Source organism: Ranitomeya variabilis, chromosome 2, assembly GCF_051348905.1.
Source record: "Ranitomeya variabilis isolate aRanVar5 chromosome 2, aRanVar5.hap1, whole genome shotgun sequence".
NCBI lineage: Eukaryota > Metazoa > Chordata > Amphibia > Anura > Dendrobatidae > Ranitomeya > Ranitomeya variabilis.
Genome location: NC_135233.1, coordinates 476,572,572 through 476,593,091, shown reverse-complemented (window position 1 = coordinate 476,593,091; position 20,520 = coordinate 476,572,572). Strand labels below are relative to the sequence as shown.

General features: G+C 45.4%; 1 protein-coding gene across 1 annotated transcript in view; it reads left to right on the top strand.

Annotated features, from left to right (window-relative positions):
- Window positions 1-15,674, top strand: part of LOC143809626 (uncharacterized) — a 34,621-nt gene extending 18,947 nt beyond the window's left edge. The window contains exons 3-8 of the mRNA XM_077292678.1: window positions 515-607; window positions 10,014-10,189; window positions 13,820-13,859; window positions 14,330-14,406; window positions 14,836-14,915; window positions 15,008-15,674. Of these exons, the coding sequence (XP_077148793.1) occupies window positions 14,373-14,406; window positions 14,836-14,915; window positions 15,008-15,502 (609 nt within the window). The 5' untranslated portion in view covers window positions 515-607; window positions 10,014-10,189; window positions 13,820-13,859; window positions 14,330-14,372 and the 3' untranslated portion in view covers window positions 15,503-15,674. The remainder of the gene's footprint in view (window positions 1-514; window positions 608-10,013; window positions 10,190-13,819; window positions 13,860-14,329; window positions 14,407-14,835; window positions 14,916-15,007) is intronic.
- Window positions 15,675-20,520: the final 4,846 nt, after the last annotated feature.

Below are 20,520 nucleotides of genomic sequence, written 5' to 3'. Positions count from 1 at the left end.
TATATACATACATCAGCCACAGCCAACCCCCAGTCCCTGCATATACATCAGCCGAGCCAGCCCATAGCCACTGTATACACATACATCAGCCCAGCCACAGCCTGCCCCAGCATGTGACCTGAATATACATCAGCCCAGCCACAGCCCCACAGTCAGCCCCCAGCCCCTGTATATACATCAGTTCAGCCCCAGCTCAGCACCTGTAGCTATTGCCTCAGGAGTGCGCGGGTACTAGGAGCTCCTACGGATGCCTGAGACCTGATCCTGATACATTCAGCGGCGCGCTGCAGCCAGAGTCGGGAAACGGGGAGAGCAGAGCACTCTCTTCGCCCATAAAGAAAGTCCAGACGTTCAACATCAGGCATTCTTAATCCCTCTGTGCAGGGCACCCGGGCCACTGACTCACTGATGCACGCACTTGTAAAGACATGTCTGACATAGTATAGAAGTCGGGGAAAAGTGGGGAAAGTGCTCTGGAAGCGATCAGCTTTTGATGAATGTGTGTTATTTTTAGCAGAGACGAGTTCTGTCTGGAAGCAGTGATGGCAGTCTGTGCTTGTTGAAGAAGAAAAGCGAAAATAATGGACTTCAACTACAGACGTCACTGGTGAGTCAGTGTATTACATGTACATGCACACTATACACTATATACTGTGTACAGAGCTCACTGTGTATAATGTCACCAGTGATCACTGCATTACCTGAACACTATATACAGAGCTCCTGTGTACAATGTCACTGGTGATCACCATATTACCTGTACACTGACATTGCATACAGAGCTCCTGTATATAATGCCACTGGTGATCCCTGTATTATCTGTACACTGAAACTATATACATAGCTCCTGTGTATAATGTCACTGGTGATCACTGTATTACCTGTACACTATACACAAACCTCCTGTGTATAATGTCAGTGGTGATCACTGTATTACCTGTATGCTATATGCTTTATACAGAGCTCCTGTGTATAATGTCACCAGTCATCACTGTAATACCTGTACACTGACACTATATACAGAGCTCCTGTGTATAATGTCACTGGTGATCACTGTATTACCTGTACACTGACACTATATACAGAGCTCCTGTGTATAATGTCACTGGTGATCACTGTATTACCTGTACACTGTACACTATATACAGAGCTTCTGTGTATAATGTCACTGATGATTCCTGTATTACCTATATCTGACACTATATACAGAGCTTCTATGTATAATGTCACCGGTGATCCCTCTATTACCTGTACACTGACACTATATACAGAGCTCCTCTGCATAATGTCACTGGTGGTAATAAGTGTTGTTAGTATTGTGGTTTGTATTCATGATCTGTATTGTAGTATTCGGTCAATATGTGGTGGTAATATGTGGTGTCATGATTCTCAATGGCGAGAGAACATAGCCCAGCATATATGAGAACTAGCTCTTGGAAGATGGAAACTATACTGACCATGAACTAAACCTGCCGCACAACTAGAAGTGGCCGGGTAGCATGCCTACGTTTTTTTATCCCTAGATGCCCAGCGCCAGCCGGAGAACTACCTAATCCTAGCAGAGGAAAAGACAGTCCTGGCTCACCTCTAGAGAAATTTTCCCAAAAGGCAGACAGAGGCCCCCACATATATTGGCGGTGATTTTAGATGAAATGACAAACGTAGTATGAAAATAGGTTTAGCAAAATCGAGGTCCGCTTACTAGATAGCAGGAAGACAGAAAGGGCACTTTCATGGTCAGCAGAAAACCCTATCAAAACACCATCCAGAAATTACTTTAAGACTCTAGCATTAACTCATAACACCAGAGTGGCAATTTCCGATCACAAGAGCTTTCCAGACACAGTAACGAAACAGCAGCTGTGAACAGGAACAAAATGCAAAAACACACAAGGACAAAAGTCCAACTTAGCTGTGAGTTGTCTAGTAGCAGGAACATGCACAGAAAGGCTTCTGATTACATTGTTGACCGGCAAGAAACTGACAGAGGAGCAAGGTTATATAGCGACTCCCACATCCTGATAGGAGCAGGTGAACAGAGGGGATGATGCACACAAGTTCAATTCCACAAGTGGCCACCGGGGGAGCCCAGAATCCAATTTCACAACAGTACCCCCCCCTCAAGGAGGGGGCACCGAACCCTCACCAGAACCACCAGGGCGATCAGGATGAGCCCTATGAAAGGCACGGACAAGATCGGAGGCATGAACATCAGAGGCAGTGACCCAAGAATTATCCTCCTGACCGTATCCCTTCCATTTGACCAGATACTGGAGTTTCCGTCTGGAAACACGAGAGTCTAAGATCTTTTCCACAACGTACTCCAACTCACCCTCAACCAACACCGGAGCAGGAGGCTCAACGGAAGGCACAACCGGTACCTCATACCTGCGCAACAATGACCGATGAAAAACATTATGAATCGAAAAGGATGCAGGGAGGTCCAAACGGAAGGACACAGGGTTAAGAATCTCCAATATCTTGTACGGGCCGATGAACCGAGGCTTAAACTTAGGAGAAGAAACCCTCATAGGGACAAAACGAGAAGACAACCACACCAAGTCCCCAACACAAAGCCGAGGACCAACACGACGACGGCGGTTGGCAAAAAGCTGAGTCTTCTCCTGGGACAACTTCAAATTGTCCACCACCTGCCCCCAAATCTGATGCAACCTCTCCACCACAGCATCCACTCCAGGACAATCCGAAGATTCCACTTGACCGGAGGAAAATCGAGGATGAAACCCCGAATTACAGAAAAACGGGGACACCAAGGTGGCAGAGCTGGCCCGATTATTGAGGGCGAACTCCGCCAAAGGCAAAAAAGCAACCCAATCATCCTGATCCGCAGACACAAAACACCTCAAATATGTCTCCAAGGTCTGATTAGTCCGCTCGGTCTGGCCATTAGTCTGAGGATGGAAAGCAGACGAAAAAGACAAATCTATGCCCATCCTAGCACAGAATGCCCGCCAAAATCTAGACACGAATTGGGTCCCTCTGTCAGAAACGATATTCTCCGGAATACCATGCAAACGAACAACATTTTGAAAAAACAGAGGAACCAACTCGGAAGAAGAAGGCAACTTAGGCAAGGGAACCAGATGGACCATCTTAGAGAAACGGTCACACACCACCCAGATGACAGACATCTTCTGAGAAACAGGCAGATCCGAAATAAAATCCATCGAGATGTGCGTCCAAGGCCTCTTCGGGATAGGCAAGGGTAACAACAATCCACTAGCCCAAGAACAACAAGGCTTGGCCCGAGCACAAACGTAACAAGACTGCACAAAGCCTCGCACATCTCGTGACAGGGAAGGCCACCAGAAGGACCTTGCCACCAAATCCCTGGTACCAAAGATTCCAGGATGACCTGCCAACGCAGAAGAATGAACCTCAGAGATGACTCTACTGGTCCAATCATCAGGAACAAACAGTCTACCAGGTGGGCAACGATCAGGTCTATCCGCCTGAAACTCCTGCAAGGCCCGCCGCAGGTCTGGAGAAACGGCAGACAATATCACTCCATCTTTAAGGATACCTGTGGGCTCAGAATTACCAGGGGAGTCAGGCTCAAAACTCCTAGAAAGGGCATCCGCCTTAACATTCTTAGAACCCGGTAGGTACGATACCACAAAATTAAACCGAGAGAAAAACAACGACCAGCGCGCCTGTCTAGGATTCAGGCGCCTGGCAGACTCAAGGTAAATTAAATTCTTGTGGTCAGTCAATACCACCACCTGATGTCTGGCCCCCTCAAGCCAGTGACGCCACTCCTCAAAAGCCCACTTCATGGCCAAAAGCTCCCGATTCCCAATATCATAATTCCGCTCGGCGGGCGAAAATTTACGGGAAAAAAAAGCACAAGGTCTCATCACGGAGCAGTCGGAACTTCTCTGCGACAACACCGCCCCAGCTCCGATTTCAGAAGCGTCGACCTCAACCTGAAAAGGAAGAGCAACATCAGGCTGACGCAACACTGGGGCGGAAGAAAAGCGGCGCTTGAGCTCCCGAAAGGCCTCCACAGCATCAGGGGACCAATCAGCAACATCAGCACCCTTCTTAGTCAAATCAGTCAATGGTTTCACAACATCAGAAAAACCAGCAATAAATCGACGATAAAAGTTAGCAAAGCCCAAAAATTTCTGAAGACTCTTAAGAGAAGAGGGTTGCGTCCAATCACCAATAGCCTGAACCTTGACAGGATCCATCTCGATGGAAGAGGGGGAAAAAATGTATCCCAAGAAGGTAATCTTTTGAACCCCAAAAACACACTTAGAACCCTTCACACACAAGGAATTAGACCGCAAAACCTGAAAAACCCTCCTGACCTGCTGGACATGAGAGTCCCAGTCATCCGAAAAAATCAGAATATCATCCAGATACACAATCATAAATTTATCCAAATAATCGCGGAAAATGTCATGCATAAAGGACTGGAAGACTGAAGGGGCATTTGAAAGACCAAAAGGCATCACTAAATACTCAAAATGGTCCTCGGGCGTATTAAATGCGGTTTTCCACTCATCCCCCTGCTTGATTCGCACCAAATTATACGCCCCACGGAGATCAATCTTAGAGAACCACTTGGCCCCCTTTATACGAGCAAACAAATCAGTAAGCAGTGGTAACGGATATTGATATTTAACCGTGATTTTATTCAAAAGTCGATAATCAATACACGGCCTCAAAGAGCCGTCTTTCTTAGACACAAAGAAAAAACCGGCTCCTAAGGGAGATGACGAAGGACGAATATGTCCCTTTTCCAAGGACTCCTTTATATATTCTCGCATAGCAGCGTGTTCAGGCACAGACAGATTAAATAAACGACCCTTAGGGTATTTACTACCCGGAATCAAGTCTATGGCACAATCGCACTCCCGGTGCGGAGGTAGTGAACCAACCTTGGGTTCTTCAAAAACGTCACGAAAGTCAGACAAGAATTCAGGAATCTCAGAGGGAATAGATGATGAAATGGAAACCAAAGGTACGTCCCCATGAGTTCCTTTACATCCCCAGCTTAACACAGACATAGCTCTCCAGTCGAGGACTGGGTTATGAGATTGCAGCCATGGCAATCCCAGCACCAAAACATCATGTAGATTATACAGCACCAGAAAGCGAATAACCTCCTGGTGATCCGGATTAACACGCATAGTCACTTGTGTCCAGTATTGTGGTTTATTACTAGCCAATGGGGTGGAGTCAATCCCTTTCAGGGGTATCGGAGCCTCCAATGGCTCCAAATCATACCCACAGCGTTTGGCAAAGGACCAATCCATAAGACTCAAAGCAGCGCCAGAGTCGACATAGGCGTCCGCGGTAATAGATGACAAAGAACAAATCAGGGTCACAGATAGAATAAACTTAGACTGTAAAGTGCTAATTGAAACAGACTTGTCAGGCTTCTTAGTACGCTTAAAGCATGCTGATATAACATGAGTTGAATCACCACAATAGAAGCACAACCCATTTTTTCGTCTAAAATTCTGCCGCTCGCTTCTGGACAGAATTCTATCACATTGCATATTTTCTGGCGTTTTCTCAGTAGACACCGCCAAATGGTGCACAGGTTTGCGCTCCCGCAGACGCCTATCGATCTGAATAGCCATCGTCATGGACTCATTCAGACTCGCAGGCACAAGGAACCCCACCATAACATCCTTAATGGCATCAGAGAGACCTTCTCTGAAAATCGCCGCCAGGGCGCACTCATTCCACTGAGTAAGCACAGACCATTTGCGGAATTTTTGGCAGTATATTTCAGCTTCATCTTGCCCCTGAGACAAGGACATCAAGGCCTTTTCCGCCTGAAGCTCTAAATGAGGTTCCTCATAAAGCAACCCCAAGGCCAGAAAAAACGCATCCACATTGAGCAACGCAGGATCCCCTGGTGCCAATGCAAAAGCCCAGTCTTGAGGGTCGCCCCGGAGCAAGGAAATTACAATCCTGACCTGCTGTGCAGGGTCTCCGGCAGAGCGAGACTTCAGGGACAAAAACAATTTGCAATTATTTTTAAAATTTTGAAAGTGAGATCTATTCCCCGAAAAGAATTCAGGCAAAGGAATTCTAGGCTCAGACACAGGTGCATGAACAACAAAATCTTGCAAATTTTGTACCTTTGTGGCGAGATTATTCAAACCTGTAGCTACACTCTGAAGATCCATTTGAAACAGGTGAACACAGAGCCATTCAAGGATTAGAAGGAGAGAAAGAGAGGAAGGCTGCAGTATAGGCAGACTAGCAAGTGATTAAATTAAGAGCACACTCAGAACTAGAGGAAAAAAAAAAAAAAAAAAAAAAAATTGTAGCAGACTTCTTTTTTCTCTCCTTTCTCAGCCAGTAATTTAACCCTTTTTGGGCCGGTCAAACTGTCATGATTCTCAATGGCAAGAGAACATAGCCCAGCATATATGAGAACTAGCTCTTGGAAGATGGAAACTATACTGACCATGAACTAAACCTGCCGCACAACTAGAAGTGGCCGGGTAGCATGCCTACGTTTTTTTATCCCTAGATGCCCAGCGCCAGCCGGAGAACTACCTAATCCTAGCAGAGGAAAAGACAGTCCTGGCTCACCTCTAGAGAAATTTTCCCAAAAGGCAGACAGAGGCCCCCACATATATTGGCGGTGATTTTAGATGAAATGACAAACGTAGTATGAAAATAGGTTTAGCAAAATCGAGGTCCGCTTACTAGATAGCAGGAAGACAGAAAGGGCACTTTCATGGTCAGCAGAAAACCCTATCAAAACACCATCCAGAAATTACTTTAAGACTCTAGCATTAACTCATAACACCAGAGTGGCAATTTCCGATCACAAGAGCTTTCCAGACACAGTAACGAAACAGCAGCTGTGAACAGGAACAAAATGCAAAAACACACAAGGACAAAAGTCCAACTTAGCTGTGAGTTGTCTAGTAGCAGGAACATGCACAGAAAGGCTTCTGATTACATTGTTGACCGGCAAGAAACTGACAGAGGAGCAAGGTTATATAGCGACTCCCACATCCTGATAGGAGCAGGTGAACAGAGGGGATGATGCACACAAGTTCAATTCCACAAGTGGCCACCGGGGGAGCCCAGAATCCAATTTCACAACAATGTGGTTTGTTCATGGTGTTTTGGTATTTGTTCCTTGTATGTGGTATTATAAGGTCACTGTGTTGGTAACATGTGATCTGGTCATGGTGTGGCGGTATTTGTTCTTTGTATGTAGTATTACTCAGTCACTATGTGGTGGTAATACATAGTCTGGTCATGGTGTGGCGGTATTTCTTCCCTGTATGTGGTATTATTGGTCTTGGTATAGGGGATTGCGTTGTTTATTGCTGTCATTTGTTCTCTCTGATTGTCACACTCGCGCCCTGACTGGGTGGCATGAGCGAGGGGATTGTGACCCCACTGTGACACAAACCAGAATAGCCTGGAAGGGGAGCAGCTAAGCAGCTACCTTGGTTTTCACTGGAGCCTCTGATGGTGAGGTCAGGCTTGTGCTGCAGGAAGCTGCAAATTACTACTCCAGGGCGGGGTCAGCTGTGGCAGCTGATCCCACTGAGGGACAAAACACAAGAGACAGGTGCGAGCAAGTAAGGTTAGGCATGACTGGTACTCTAGACAGGCAGGAGGGCACAGCTAGCGGGACTGGAACTGGTTCGGGTGGGACAGGAACATAGGCAGGTATGAGTAAGGAACAGATAGGAACCAGTTCAGACTCGAGGAACAGGACCTGCTTCAGGAGACACATGAACACAGGCTGGAATGAGTATGATAAGGGAGCAGTTAGGAATCAGTAGAGACTGGAGGGACAAGAGCACACTGAGCACGGAGCGGGAGCACAGCAAAGCCACACGATGCGGAGAGCAGGACAGAGACGCAGGAGGCGAGACAGGAGCAGAGCAGAGCCGCAGGAGGCGGAGCAAAGAGCAGAGCAGGAGGCGGAGCAAAGAGCAGAGCCGCAGGAGGCGGAGCAAAAAGCAGAGCCGCTGGAGGCAGAGCAAAACCGCAGGAAGTGGAGCAAAGAGCAGAAGGAGTGAACACAAGGAATCACACAGTGGACTAGGAAAGGTTAAAGACAATGATACAAACGGACAAAGGTATAGGACTCAGGGTGGATAAAAATCAATGTTTTTTTTAAAAAAAATCAAAAAAATCTGATTTTTTTGATTTAAATCGGATTTTTTTGATTTAAATCGGATTTTTTTCAATAAACTGCTTTTTGAGGAAAATATTTTACCATCCAAAGGTTCTTCCATCATGAGATAAAGCTGAGTTGTTTAACTCAGTAGAATAAAGGCTGTATATGTGTAACATTCACAATGCCATGCTCTTCCAGAGGTTTCTGTAGGATGCTGACTATCCAACAAGTTTGGGCATGTCAACTGAATGGAAAAAGAAACTAAACCAAAAGTGAAACCAAGCTAGAAGTGTGGAATTAAAGGGGCAGTATGAACAAAATGTGGAGGCTATTAATAGTTTATACAATTAAGACATGCTGCTTTTAAACACCTACCTATTGCCATATAGTAAAACAAAAAAGATTTTTACTTACTTTGGGGTCCCCCCCTCACCCTGGCGTTAGATCGTTGCCCCTAGTTTCGTCCGTGTAACTATGGGCGCACATGCGCACTGCTCTCACTTCTCATTTTAATCGTGATTTATATTAAAAAAAACCTTTTGATTTAAATCAGTGATTTAAATCATGATTAAAATCATGATTTAAATCGATCCGATTTAAATAGAAAAAAAATCTATTGATTTAAATCGTGATTTAAATCATGATTTAAATCGGCGTGATTTAAATCAATCCACCCTGATAGGACTAAGTCCAGACAAGGTCAGGCCAGGGTACAAAGCTCTCCTGGGTGGCTGAAAAGAGAGATAACGCAAGACAGGACCTGGCACCTCAGCAGTAAAACACTAACTGAGGAAATACATTGCTCAGGCATCCCGCTAGGGGTGGGAATGTCTTAAGTACCTGATGCCTCTTGGCAATTGGCAGGGGACACCTTAGGAAGGTGCACATGATCACTATAAGAAACAGTAAGTGCCGAGACTGCCACTCTAAGCATACCGCCAGGAGGTATGCAACAAGTAAGGACATGAGTCCCATAGCATGGAGCCGGCAGAGGACAGAACTCACAGCATGGCCCGGAGTGGTGAGTAAGAGGGGAGATGAGAAGCCATGCAGTGATGCAGACAAGGATGTTACACTGATATTAATTAGGAGAAGATTCTTTATTTCCATTAGAGATTAGATACTTCGAACACAGCAGCAGAAGTGCACTTAAAGGGTTCTCCTGTGAAAAAAGTAGTCACCTATCTACAGGATAAGTGATAACATCAGAAAAAGAAAAAACTTACACAGGAACCAATCCTAATAAAAAAATACAAAATGTTATTGACAAAACCACCTTCCACAGAAAGACAGACAAGGTTATATAAAAGTGGGAAACCAAAAAATTGACACCAGGAACCCACCACGTTATGAAGAAGGTAGCATACTTCACAGGATAATGCATCCAAGAAAGAGCCAAGAATTCCCTTAATTATCCCCTAGGGCAGGGTGGGGAACCTCCGGCCCGCGGATATATGTGCATCCTGTGCATATGTGCATGCCTGTCTCCCCCAGTGCTTTATATTCCCTCTCCCCCAGTGCTGTATATCCCCCCATGGCTGTATGTGTCCACAAGTGATGTGTATATTCCCCAGTGCTGCATTTACCCCAAAAGTGCTGTATATTTCCCCGAGTACAGTATATCCCCCCAGCCTCCCTGGTGATGAATATGTCCCAGCATCTCCTGTGATGTCTATGCACCCCCCAGCCCCTCCTATAATTTATATGACCCCAGAGTCTCCTGTGATGCATATATAGCAGTCTGAATGTTTCCTTTGTTATGTATGTAAAGCAGTCCCAGCATCTCCTGTGTGATGTACATACAGCAGTCCCTGCATCTCCTGTGTGATGTTTATACAGCAGTCCCTGCATCTCTTGTGTTATGTATCTACAGCAGTCCCTGCATCTCCTATGTGATGTATATGATTTACAAAACTTATTATGACAAAAAGTTGACTGCTCTCCTGACCAACATAACCCTGGAAAAGCAGCTGTGAGAAGCAACATGATCAGTATCACCTAACATCACAGCTGCACTAAAGAGAAGCAGCTCCAGCTGTCACATTAAGGGTGAGTTACCGTAATTAATTGACTAAATATACAAGGGTGATTTTCAAGGTGATCATTTTTGTGTGGCCCCAGAATGATGGTAGAAATTCCAGGCCCCCGGCTGGAAAAAGGTTCCCCATCCCTGCCCGAGGGTAATAATATCCCTCATCCTGGCCCCCTTGTGTCTCATTCCTGGCTCCATCCACATGTTCTCCCATCCTGCCCTCATTAGTATTCATTTTCCCCCATGTGATTTCCCATCCTGACCCATATGATCTCCGCATCCTGCCCCTTATGATCTCCCCATCTCTTCCCATATGTCTCCATCCTGCCCCATCTGTCCCATGATCCTGCACCATGTGTCTCCATCCTGCCCCTTGATCCCTGCCCCATCTGTCTCCATCCTGCCCTATCTGCCTCCATCCTGCCCCATGGTTCTGCCCTATCTGTGTGTCTCTATCCTGCCCCATGATCCTGCACCATGTGTCTCCATCCTGCCCCATCTATCTCCATCTGTCCCATCTGTCTCCATACCTCCCTGTTTCCAAACCTCCATATCTTTCTCCATCCTGCCCATGATCCTGCACCAAATGTCTGCATCCTGCACCATATCTCCATCCTGCCCCATGATACTGCACCATGTGTCACCAACTTGCCCCATGATCCTGCTCCATCTGTCTCCATCCCACCTCATGATCCTGCCCCATATGTCTCCATCCTGCACCATATTCCTGTCCCATCTGTCTCCATCCCTTCATATATGTCTCCATCCTGCCCCATGATCCTGCTCCATCTGTCTCCATCCCTCCTCATGATCTTGCCCCATATGTCTCCATCCTGCCCCACCTGTCTCCATGCTGTCCCATGATCCTGTCCCATCTGTCTCCATCCTGCCCCATGTCTACACCTTTCCCATGATTCTGCACCATTTATCTCTATCCTGCCCCATGTCTCCATCCTGCACCATGTGTCTCCATCGTGCCCCATCTGTCTCCATCCTGCCCCATGATCCTGAACCACGTGTTTCCATCCTGCACCATGTCACATGGTGCAGGATCATCAGGCAGGAAGGAGACAGATGGGGCATTGTGGGCCCCCTTGTTGTGAATTTGCGTTTTGCTCCCTCTAGTGGTCATTAGTGATTTGACACTGGAGCTTCTGTCTTCTCCTATATGCTCACCCGGGCCGTTAGTTCAGGGGCGTTGCTATATAAGCTCTCTGGACCTTCAGTTCAATGCCTGGCATCGTTGAAATCAGAGCTAATCTGTTGTGCTCTTGTGTACTGATCCTGGTTCCTGCTTGTTAAAGCTAAGTCTCTTCCTTGCTTTTTGCTTTTGTTTTGTTTTGTATTTTTGTCCAGCTTGTTCCAATCTGTATCCTGACCTTTGCTGGAAGCTCTAGGGGGCTGGTGTTCTCCCCCCGGACCGTTAGACGGTTCGGGGGTTCTTGAATCTCCAGCGTGGATTTTTATAGGGTTTTTGTTGACCAGATAAGTTATCTTGCTTTATTCTGCTATTAGTAAGCTGGCCTCTCTTTGCTGAACCTGGTTCATTTCTGTGTTTGTCATTTCCTCTTACCTCACCGTTATTATTTGTGGGGGGCTTGTATCTTGCTTTGGGGTCCCTTTCTCTGGAGGCAAGAGAGGTCTTTGTTTTCTTCTCCTAGGGGTAGTTAGATTCTCCGGCTGGCGCGAGTCATCTAGCGATCACCGTAGGCATGATCCCCGGCTACTTCTAGTGTTGGTGTTAGGAGTAGATATTTGGTCAACCCAGTTACCACTGCCCTATGAGCTGGATTTTTGTATCTCGCAGACTTACACGTACCTCTGAGACCCTGTCCACTGGGGTCATAACACCCCTCTGCTCATCGGGCCCCATACGCCAGTCAAGGCAATAATGCCCTGATGGCGGCCCTGCCTAAACCTAATATTTATTGAACGTGCCTCTCCTAGGTGACAACAATTCTATTCTTATTGTAAATTACATCACCATCACTCCCTTGAGCAATCCAATTAGATAGTAAAATATCATGACTTCACAAAATACAGTGAAGTAGAAGCAAACACAGGGTTTTTGGTAAACGAGGACATATTGCTAGAACCCAATTCCTGGGACCCGAACCAATCCTTAGAACAAATGGGACACTGATCCTTCATATCATTTACCTGCATAGTATTGCACCTATTGGAGCAGCCCCCAAACGCAGGGCAGCGGGGTACTCGGTACCGGGTCTCTCTGTCTCGGTTCTGGGGATGTCACGGTGGCCCGACCCGGTCCGTGGCCCTGCTAAGGGGCGCCTAATCAAAGGAGTAGGTAGAAGTCTGTCAAGTGTTCGTGACGCCACCTGTGGTGTTCGGTCAGGATGACCGACGCTGCTAGGGGTCCGCTGGGGTGATGGAATGGCAGCTAGATGGTATACCTTCCCACAGGTGAAGTATGTCCCCAGGGCTTCCCATGAGGTGTAGGTGGTGATGGTGTAGATCGCAGTAAATGACGAGGACACAGGGTTGCAGTCTCTTTACCTTTTACTGTAGACTTCGGCATCCACAATCCAGAGCACTGCTAACAGGGCTGGCTGAGACCGGCTGGTCCGAAGGCACATCCAGAGTTCCCTTTGCAGGTGGAAATCGAAAGCCTTCCTACTTGCGCCTGTGTGTTGTAGTACCTACCTGCTGAGCACCACGGGATAGTCCTCACAACAGTCGTGTATGTTTCTGTTCTTTCTCTCCGTCCCCCAGATGATATGGATAGGACGCACCCGTATGACGGGGTAAGCCTGGAGTTATTTTATAGGGACCCTAGAGACCCCCCTCTCCCACAATTGCCTCCGTTGTCTGCTTAGGTGAAAAGGTGAGACAGCCAACCTAGAGTTAACTGCCCTGCCGTAGTTCAAAGTAATGCGCAGAGCCTGTTACTTCCTCGGCGTTCCGGCCGCCGGCTACGCGCCTCAGAAGGATGTTGCCACGATCTTAGGGCACGACTCCTCCCGGTATTATCTCCTAGTGCTGTGATCTCGTTTCTCACTTCTCCACAATATACTCCGCTTCTTATCCTTTCTTAGGAGGCCGCTGCAATGAACTGCAGGCCCGGCCCCGTAACGATCTGTCCTGTGCTAGGCCACTGTCAGGATCCCACCCCTGACAGGGACCCCCCTGAGTCTTCCCAAGTAACCTCTCTCTCACTAGATGTTACCTGGGCAAAACCCAGTCAGCTTCCCTCTAACTTCCTATCCAACCCCCAGTTTTACCAGAGTGTGAGGAGTGGCCTAGTAAATAGAACCTTTTGCTCCCCCTGGTGGCCGGAGTGTGAAGTGTAATGTGTGACTGTGATACCTGGTCAGGTGAACTCTTTTAGTACAATCAGACGTACCATCACTCCCCTTAGTGGCAGAGCGACAATACTGCACGACCAGGACTCTGGGGCGCTGCACTATCATCTGTGCAGGGAATTACAACACATCTCCATGTGCTTAAATGGTGTCAAAGGGGAGTTACATATAGTAAAATTCACTATAGTGCAATAATACCGTCATGTTCCTTTAAATTATCAGTGACTTCTGTCACCATGGCAATAAACAACCAATAGGATTATTAGATTTGAATTTGAAAAAAACACAAACGTCAGTTATGCTCAGTCTGTTCTATCTCAGCAGAGAGTGAAGACGGACACCTGCGGCCACCGCGACATTTCAGGTATAAACCTGTAATATTATATAAGTGACGGCTGATTATCTCATCACATATTCACACAGAATAACCCGAGATGTTCTGTTACTAATTGTTCTTATTTACCCCAATACTTCACATACAGACATGTACATGATGAGGAGCCGGCGGCTGATACTCCGCTGTCTCCACTTGTCACATCTTATTGGATGGGTCCAATATTTAACATCAGCTCCGTCCTCCATAGAGAACGGCGCCTGCAGAGCGGAGAACGGACCGAAGTCGATTATTCCGAATATTCCTCCATATACAGCACAGAATAATGGGGGAGGGCAGATATTGGATATAGAACAGTCATATCCTGCACATTGCCCAATGTTGCCTTTGCCCCGGCAATGCCTCCTAAACACACAGACGGTGCTTCCCAAAGGTTCCAGTAACAGTACACCCTGGTCAATGAGCCCAAAACCGATTCTGACTGTTCTGCTATGTTACAGGATTTTAATAGATTTCTACACGAGTGAAGACCACAGCGAGACCATGTGGACCGGACCTTCATCCTGCGCTGGATCCGGTGAGATTCCTCACACTGTTAGACGACCATTCTCTGTCCTGTGGTCAGACGGCTCCCAACGGCTTCACCTTTCTTTATCTTTGGGATGTGTCAGGTTTCCAGTAATTTGGAGGGTAAATATAGAACTGCAGATATTTGCTGTAAAAAATACCAGAAGGCTAAACTGATCCCCAACAGAGGCTGACATCGCCGGTCTGAGCAGAGCGTGAGCTTCATAGGTAGAGAGGGGAATCCTATCACTGGCCATGAATGCTACAGAAGGATTGCATCTTCCATGTACAAAACACATTTTCTAGCTTCTTCTTACTGACATTTCTGCTCCTAGCACTTAGTGGGATGGTTAGCAATATGGCGATCAGTAGTGCCGCCCTGTCACATCCTCTCTGTACGGTTATGGGTGATCCTTATATTTGGTTCTTTTCTCTACAGATGATATCACACCGGAGGAGGCATTCAGAAGACTGGCCTTCTGTATGAAGTTTCTGCCGTCACCCCTCTACAAGATGGAGGTTAGTGAGAAGACTATACTGCTGCCTGTAATTTTACAAGGGTGTATAGGAATGTCTTATTACATGAGTAACTTTATCTGCTGTCTTCTTAGCGCCTCATGCCAACCAGCCCAGAAGCCCAGAAGAAATATACAGCAAGGCATGAATCTGAAGAGCAGCCGGCACCATCCATGAAGACCAGGATCACAGAACAAGAAGCAAGGGCAATGTGGGCTAAAGTACTGTGTATGGACCTGGATGAAGAGCAGGGAACCCAAAAAGAAGAAAGGAAGAAAAAAGAGGTCAAAATCACAATTAAGATCGGCGCCAGAAGAGAGACCACAACAGAGGCAAGAAGAAGCAGCAGGACAGAGGCCAGAAGAAGCAGCAGGCCAGAGGCCAGAAGAAGCAGCAGGACAGAGGCCAGAAGAAGCAGCAGGACAGAGGCCAGAAGAAGCAGCAGGACAGAGGCCAGAAGAATCAGCAGGACAGAGGCCAGAAGAAGCAGCAGGACCACGCAGTGCCACATCCTCCAATATATCAACCAGTATTTAAGAGGAAAGAAGAACATCATCTGGACAATCCTGCTAGGACCTCTCAGCCGGTAACATCATATACGGCAAATACTGGGAGGTAAGTATAAAAAAAAATAGCAATAAGAGCGGTATAATAATATTAGTAATAATAATAGTAATTATAATACATAGCAGCAGTATATTAATATTAGTAGGACAAACTGTAATAGTAGCTATCATAGTAATAAAAGGTAGTAATTATAGTAAAAAATAGTAGAAATAAAAATGTAAAAGTAATAATATTAGTAATTATAACAGTAGGTTTGATGTAGCAGTAAGTAACATAGGGACCTTATTATTGGTAGGGGCGTAGCATTAATAATAATTAATAATATAAACAATTAGTTACAGTAGTATAAATAGGATATAGAGAAGTAGTTGTCATAACAAGGTAGTCAGCTAGTATTAACCACTATTCTATTAATATAACACAATATACACATTTTATAGAATTAGGCGGCTTGATCCAGGGTTCTAGGACTGATCGCCTTTTCCCGGGGTCAAGAAGGAATTTTTCCCTTCAGACACAGATTGGCTGAAAGTGTCCAAGGGTTTTTGCCTTCTTCTGGATCAAAAGCATATACATAGTATAGTAGCATTAAAGTTATTACAGTTATTAAATTAGTATTTTAATAATAAGCATATAGTAATGATTTTAGTTTTAATATTGGAATAAACATTACTTAGAATAGAAACAATAATAATAATAAATAAATAACAATAGATAATGTGGGAGGATAATAATAATCATAGCGTAGGGTTTGATCCAGGGTTCTAGGACTGATCGCCTTTTCCCGGGTTCAAGAAGGAATTTTTTCCCTGAGTCACAAATTGGCTGAGTGTGTCCAGGGTTTTTTGCCTTCTTCTGGATCAACAACATTAGACATAGGGGCTTTTGTTAATATTTATAGTAGAAAAAGGTACAATAGTCTTTTTATAGTAATAGCAAAAAAATAATTAAAACTGCAATGGTAGAATATTTAGAATAAGGAAGAAAAAGGACAAAGAGCATAAAATAATTATAACAGTTATTAAATTAGTATTTTAATAATACGCATATAGCAATGATTTTAGTTTTAATATTAGAATAAACATTATTTAGAATAGAAACAATAATAATAATAGATAATTTGGGAGGATAATAATAATCATAGTATTAGTAGTAGGGTTTGATCCAGGGTTCTAGGACTGATCGCCTTTTCCCGGGGTCAAGAAGGAATTTTTTCCCTGAGTCACAAATTGGCTGAGTGTGTCCAGGGTTTTTTGCCTTCTTCTGGATCAACAACATTAGACATAGGGGCTTTATTAATACCGGTTAGTGTAGTGTTAGTGTAGGGTCCCATCTGAAGAGGTCGCCTTGTCGTTGGCAGATGGGCTCGCACAATTTGATCAAAATGTGCGCTAAGAACCTCACGTTTCTAGGAGCTGTGTAATAAATATGGCCGCTTAGATACTGAGAGAAATTATGCTACAATTCGTGTTATTTATTTTTTTTTAAGAAAACCACATTCACACGTTCCTTTATGCTTCCAAGTTTGATATCAAAGGCACCATATGAACATTTATATTCATGTTCAGCTTTTGATTCTTAGCTAGGTCTGCCTGATCCCTACAGAAATGTCAGTAGTAAACGGACAAACCTCACATGTAACACCCATTGTCCGATGCATAACTGTAACAAGTAACCATATAGCCCAGCGCTGGAGTTATACTCTACACTATCTTCACATTCAGAAGTAGGACACAAAATACTCTCCTCTGTCTAATATGTCTTACCCTCCACAGTTCTGGATTGAAATGGGTTGTCTGGTGTATAGCGCCACTCCTCTCTTTAGGCTGTGTTTGGTATTGCAGTAATAAATGTATTGTAATTCAAAGGAAGAAGGAATAAACATTGCTGGAGGAATCATCAGCAATCTGAAATACGCAGGCGATTTAATATCGATAGTAACAAGCGTAGATGGACTTATTACGGAGTGTCCAGATGGAAAGCTCAACTGGGGACTTTTACTCAACACAAAGAAGGCAAAGATATTATTGACTACTGACAGGTACAACCGGACACATTTGAGATAAACGGCGACAAACTGGAAGTTGTAAAAGACTTCCACCTACTCAGATCGATGATCACTCAAGATGAAACGACAACACCAGAAGTGAATATCTGTCTAGCTATGGGCAAATCAACAATGAAGACACTGGGCAAGGTCTTCAAATCGAGGAACATTTCACTGGCGACGAAGACACGGCTTATACATAGTTTTATCTATTCTGTGGTAACGTACAAATGGGAAAACTGGATGATGAAGATACAAGACAGAAGAAGAATCAATGCCTTTTCAAATGTGGTGCTGGAGAAGGATGTTATCAATACCAGGAATGGCAAGAAGAACGAACAAATCAATTTTGGAACAAATCAAGCCAGACACGTCACTCAAAGGACCCATCACCAAGCTACGACTTGCCTACTTTGGGCACATCATACGAAGCGAACAATCACTGGAGAAGGACATAATGATTGGAAAAATAGAAGGAACAAGGGGAAGAAATAGAACCCAATGGCTTGATACAATCAAGATGACAGCAGGAAAGACCCTGGTGGACCTATCTAGGCTTGCACAAGACCGATATCCCTACAGATTGTTCATCCATCAAGTAGCCATTGCTCCAGACTGAGCTGAAGGCCATGATTTAATAATTAGTGATATACTGTAGCTATAAATTCAATAGTAGAGGTGACAATGTTATGGTGGTACAGCTGTACCATATAAGAGGGGTGACATATCTGCAGTTATTTGGCCGTACAATAAAAGGGAGGAGGAGATGTCACCACTGTAGTGATACAGCTATGTAATAAATGGGAAGAGGTGATGACAAAACCCCCAAACATAGAACTTACAGTGTCCAAATAGTCACAAACGCTCCCTCCTCACATCACATACAAACACATTGCTCTTGTCAGCCAACGAAAGACCCTGCCACCTAGGAGAAGAAGCTTCCCTATCAGTCAATGTCTGAACATTAAAGGGAACCTGTCACCCCCCCCAGTCGTATCAAACTAAAAGAGCCACCTTGTGTAGCAGTAATGCTGCATTCTGACAAGGTGGCTCTTTTAGTTCTGGGTGCTGTAACTAGAGAAATAATCCGTTTTTTAGGCTACTTTCACACTAGCCTTAACTGCAATACGTCGCAAATGCGTCGTTTTGCCGAAAAAACGCATCCTGCAAAAGTGCTTGCAGGATGCGTTTTTTCTGCATTGACTAACATTAGCGACGCATTTGCGATGCATTGCCACACGTCGCAACCATCGTGCGACGGTTGCGCCGTGCTGTGGCGGACCGTCGGGAGCAAAAAACGTTACATGTAACGTTTTTTGCTCCCGACGGTCCGCTTTTTCCGAACCGCGCATGCGCAGCCGGAACTCCGCCCCCACCTCCCCGCACTTCCCCGCACCTCACAATGGGGCAGCGGATGCGCTGGAAAAATGCATCCGCTGCCCCCGTTGTGCAGCAGAGACAACGCTAGCGTCGGGGACCTCGGCCCGACGCTAGTGTGAAAGTAGCCTTAATTTGTCAGAAATACCTGGTCTTCAGTCAAGGAGGCCGGCGTTTCCCCCCTGCTTCAGACGCCATACAGCTGTCACTCACATCTTCTTGGCGCCGGGCGCCGCCTCCTCCTCACCGCTGTTTTGAAAATAGCTGGCGCCTGCGCTCTTTTCCCCTGCCTGGTGCAGGCGCAGTGATCTCTGCCCGTCTTTCCTCATATGCAGTCCAGCTGACTGCGCGGCCACCCTGCTTGTGATTCCCAGCCCCGCAGTGACTTATGATTTATTCACATTGCGGGGATGGGATTCACAGGCAGGGCGGCCGCGCAGGCGCAGTCAGCTGGACTGCATATGAGGAAAGACGGGCAGCGATCACTGCGCCTGCACCATGCAGGGGAATAGAGCGCAGGCGCCGGCTATTTTCAAAACAGCGGTGAGGAGGAGGCGGCGCCCGGCGCCAAGAAGATGTGAGTGACAGCTGTGTGCTGTCTGAAGCAGGGGGGAAACGCCGGCCTCCTTGACTGAAGACCAGGTATTTCTGACAAATTAAAAAACGGATTATTTCTCTAGTTACAGCACCGAGAACTAAAAGAGTCACCTAGTCAGAATGCAGCATTACTGCTACACAAGGTGGCTCTTTTAGTTTGAAACGACTGGAGGGAGTGACAGTTTAAGCTTTGTGATGACCAGAGATAAGTTCCTGGTCAAAAACTGACTCGGGGCAAATCTGGGTACATTCCCAGTATGGAGCATTGCCAGTAAGACGCCATATTCAGCTGGTTTCTTTAAGGAAAACCAGTGCTTCCCTCACACTAGCAATGTTAGATGTCTTAGAAAAGCAGTTTGTGTAAAGCTGAAATTGCTGAGCTTTTTAACCCCTTAAGCCCCGAGGGTGGTTTGCACGTTAATGACCGGGCCAATTTTTACAATTCTGACCACTGTCCCTTTATGAGGTTATAACTCTGGAACGCTTCAACAGATCTTAGCGATTCTGAAATTTTTTCTCGTGACATATTGTACTTCATGATAGTGGTAAAATTTCTTCGATATAACTTGCGTTTATTTGTGAAAAAAGCAGCAATTTGGCAAAAATTTTGAAAATTTCGCAATTTTCCAACTTTGAATTTTTATGCCCTTAAATCACAGAGATATGTCACTCAAAATACTTAATAAGTAACATTTCCCACATGTCTACTTTACATCAGCACAATTTTGGAACCAAATTTTTTTTTTGTTAGGGAGTTATAAGGGTTAAAAGTTGACCAGAAATTTCTCATTTTTACAACACCATTTTTTTAGGGACCACATCTCATTTGAAGTCATTTTGAGGGGTCTATATGATAGAAAATACCCAAGTATGACACCATTCTAAAAACTGCACCCCTCAAGGTGCTCAAAACCACATTCAAGAAGTTTATTAACTCTTCAGGTGTTTCACAGGAATATTTGGAGTGTTTAAATAAAAATGAACATTTAACTTTTTTTCACACAAAATTTATTTCAGCTC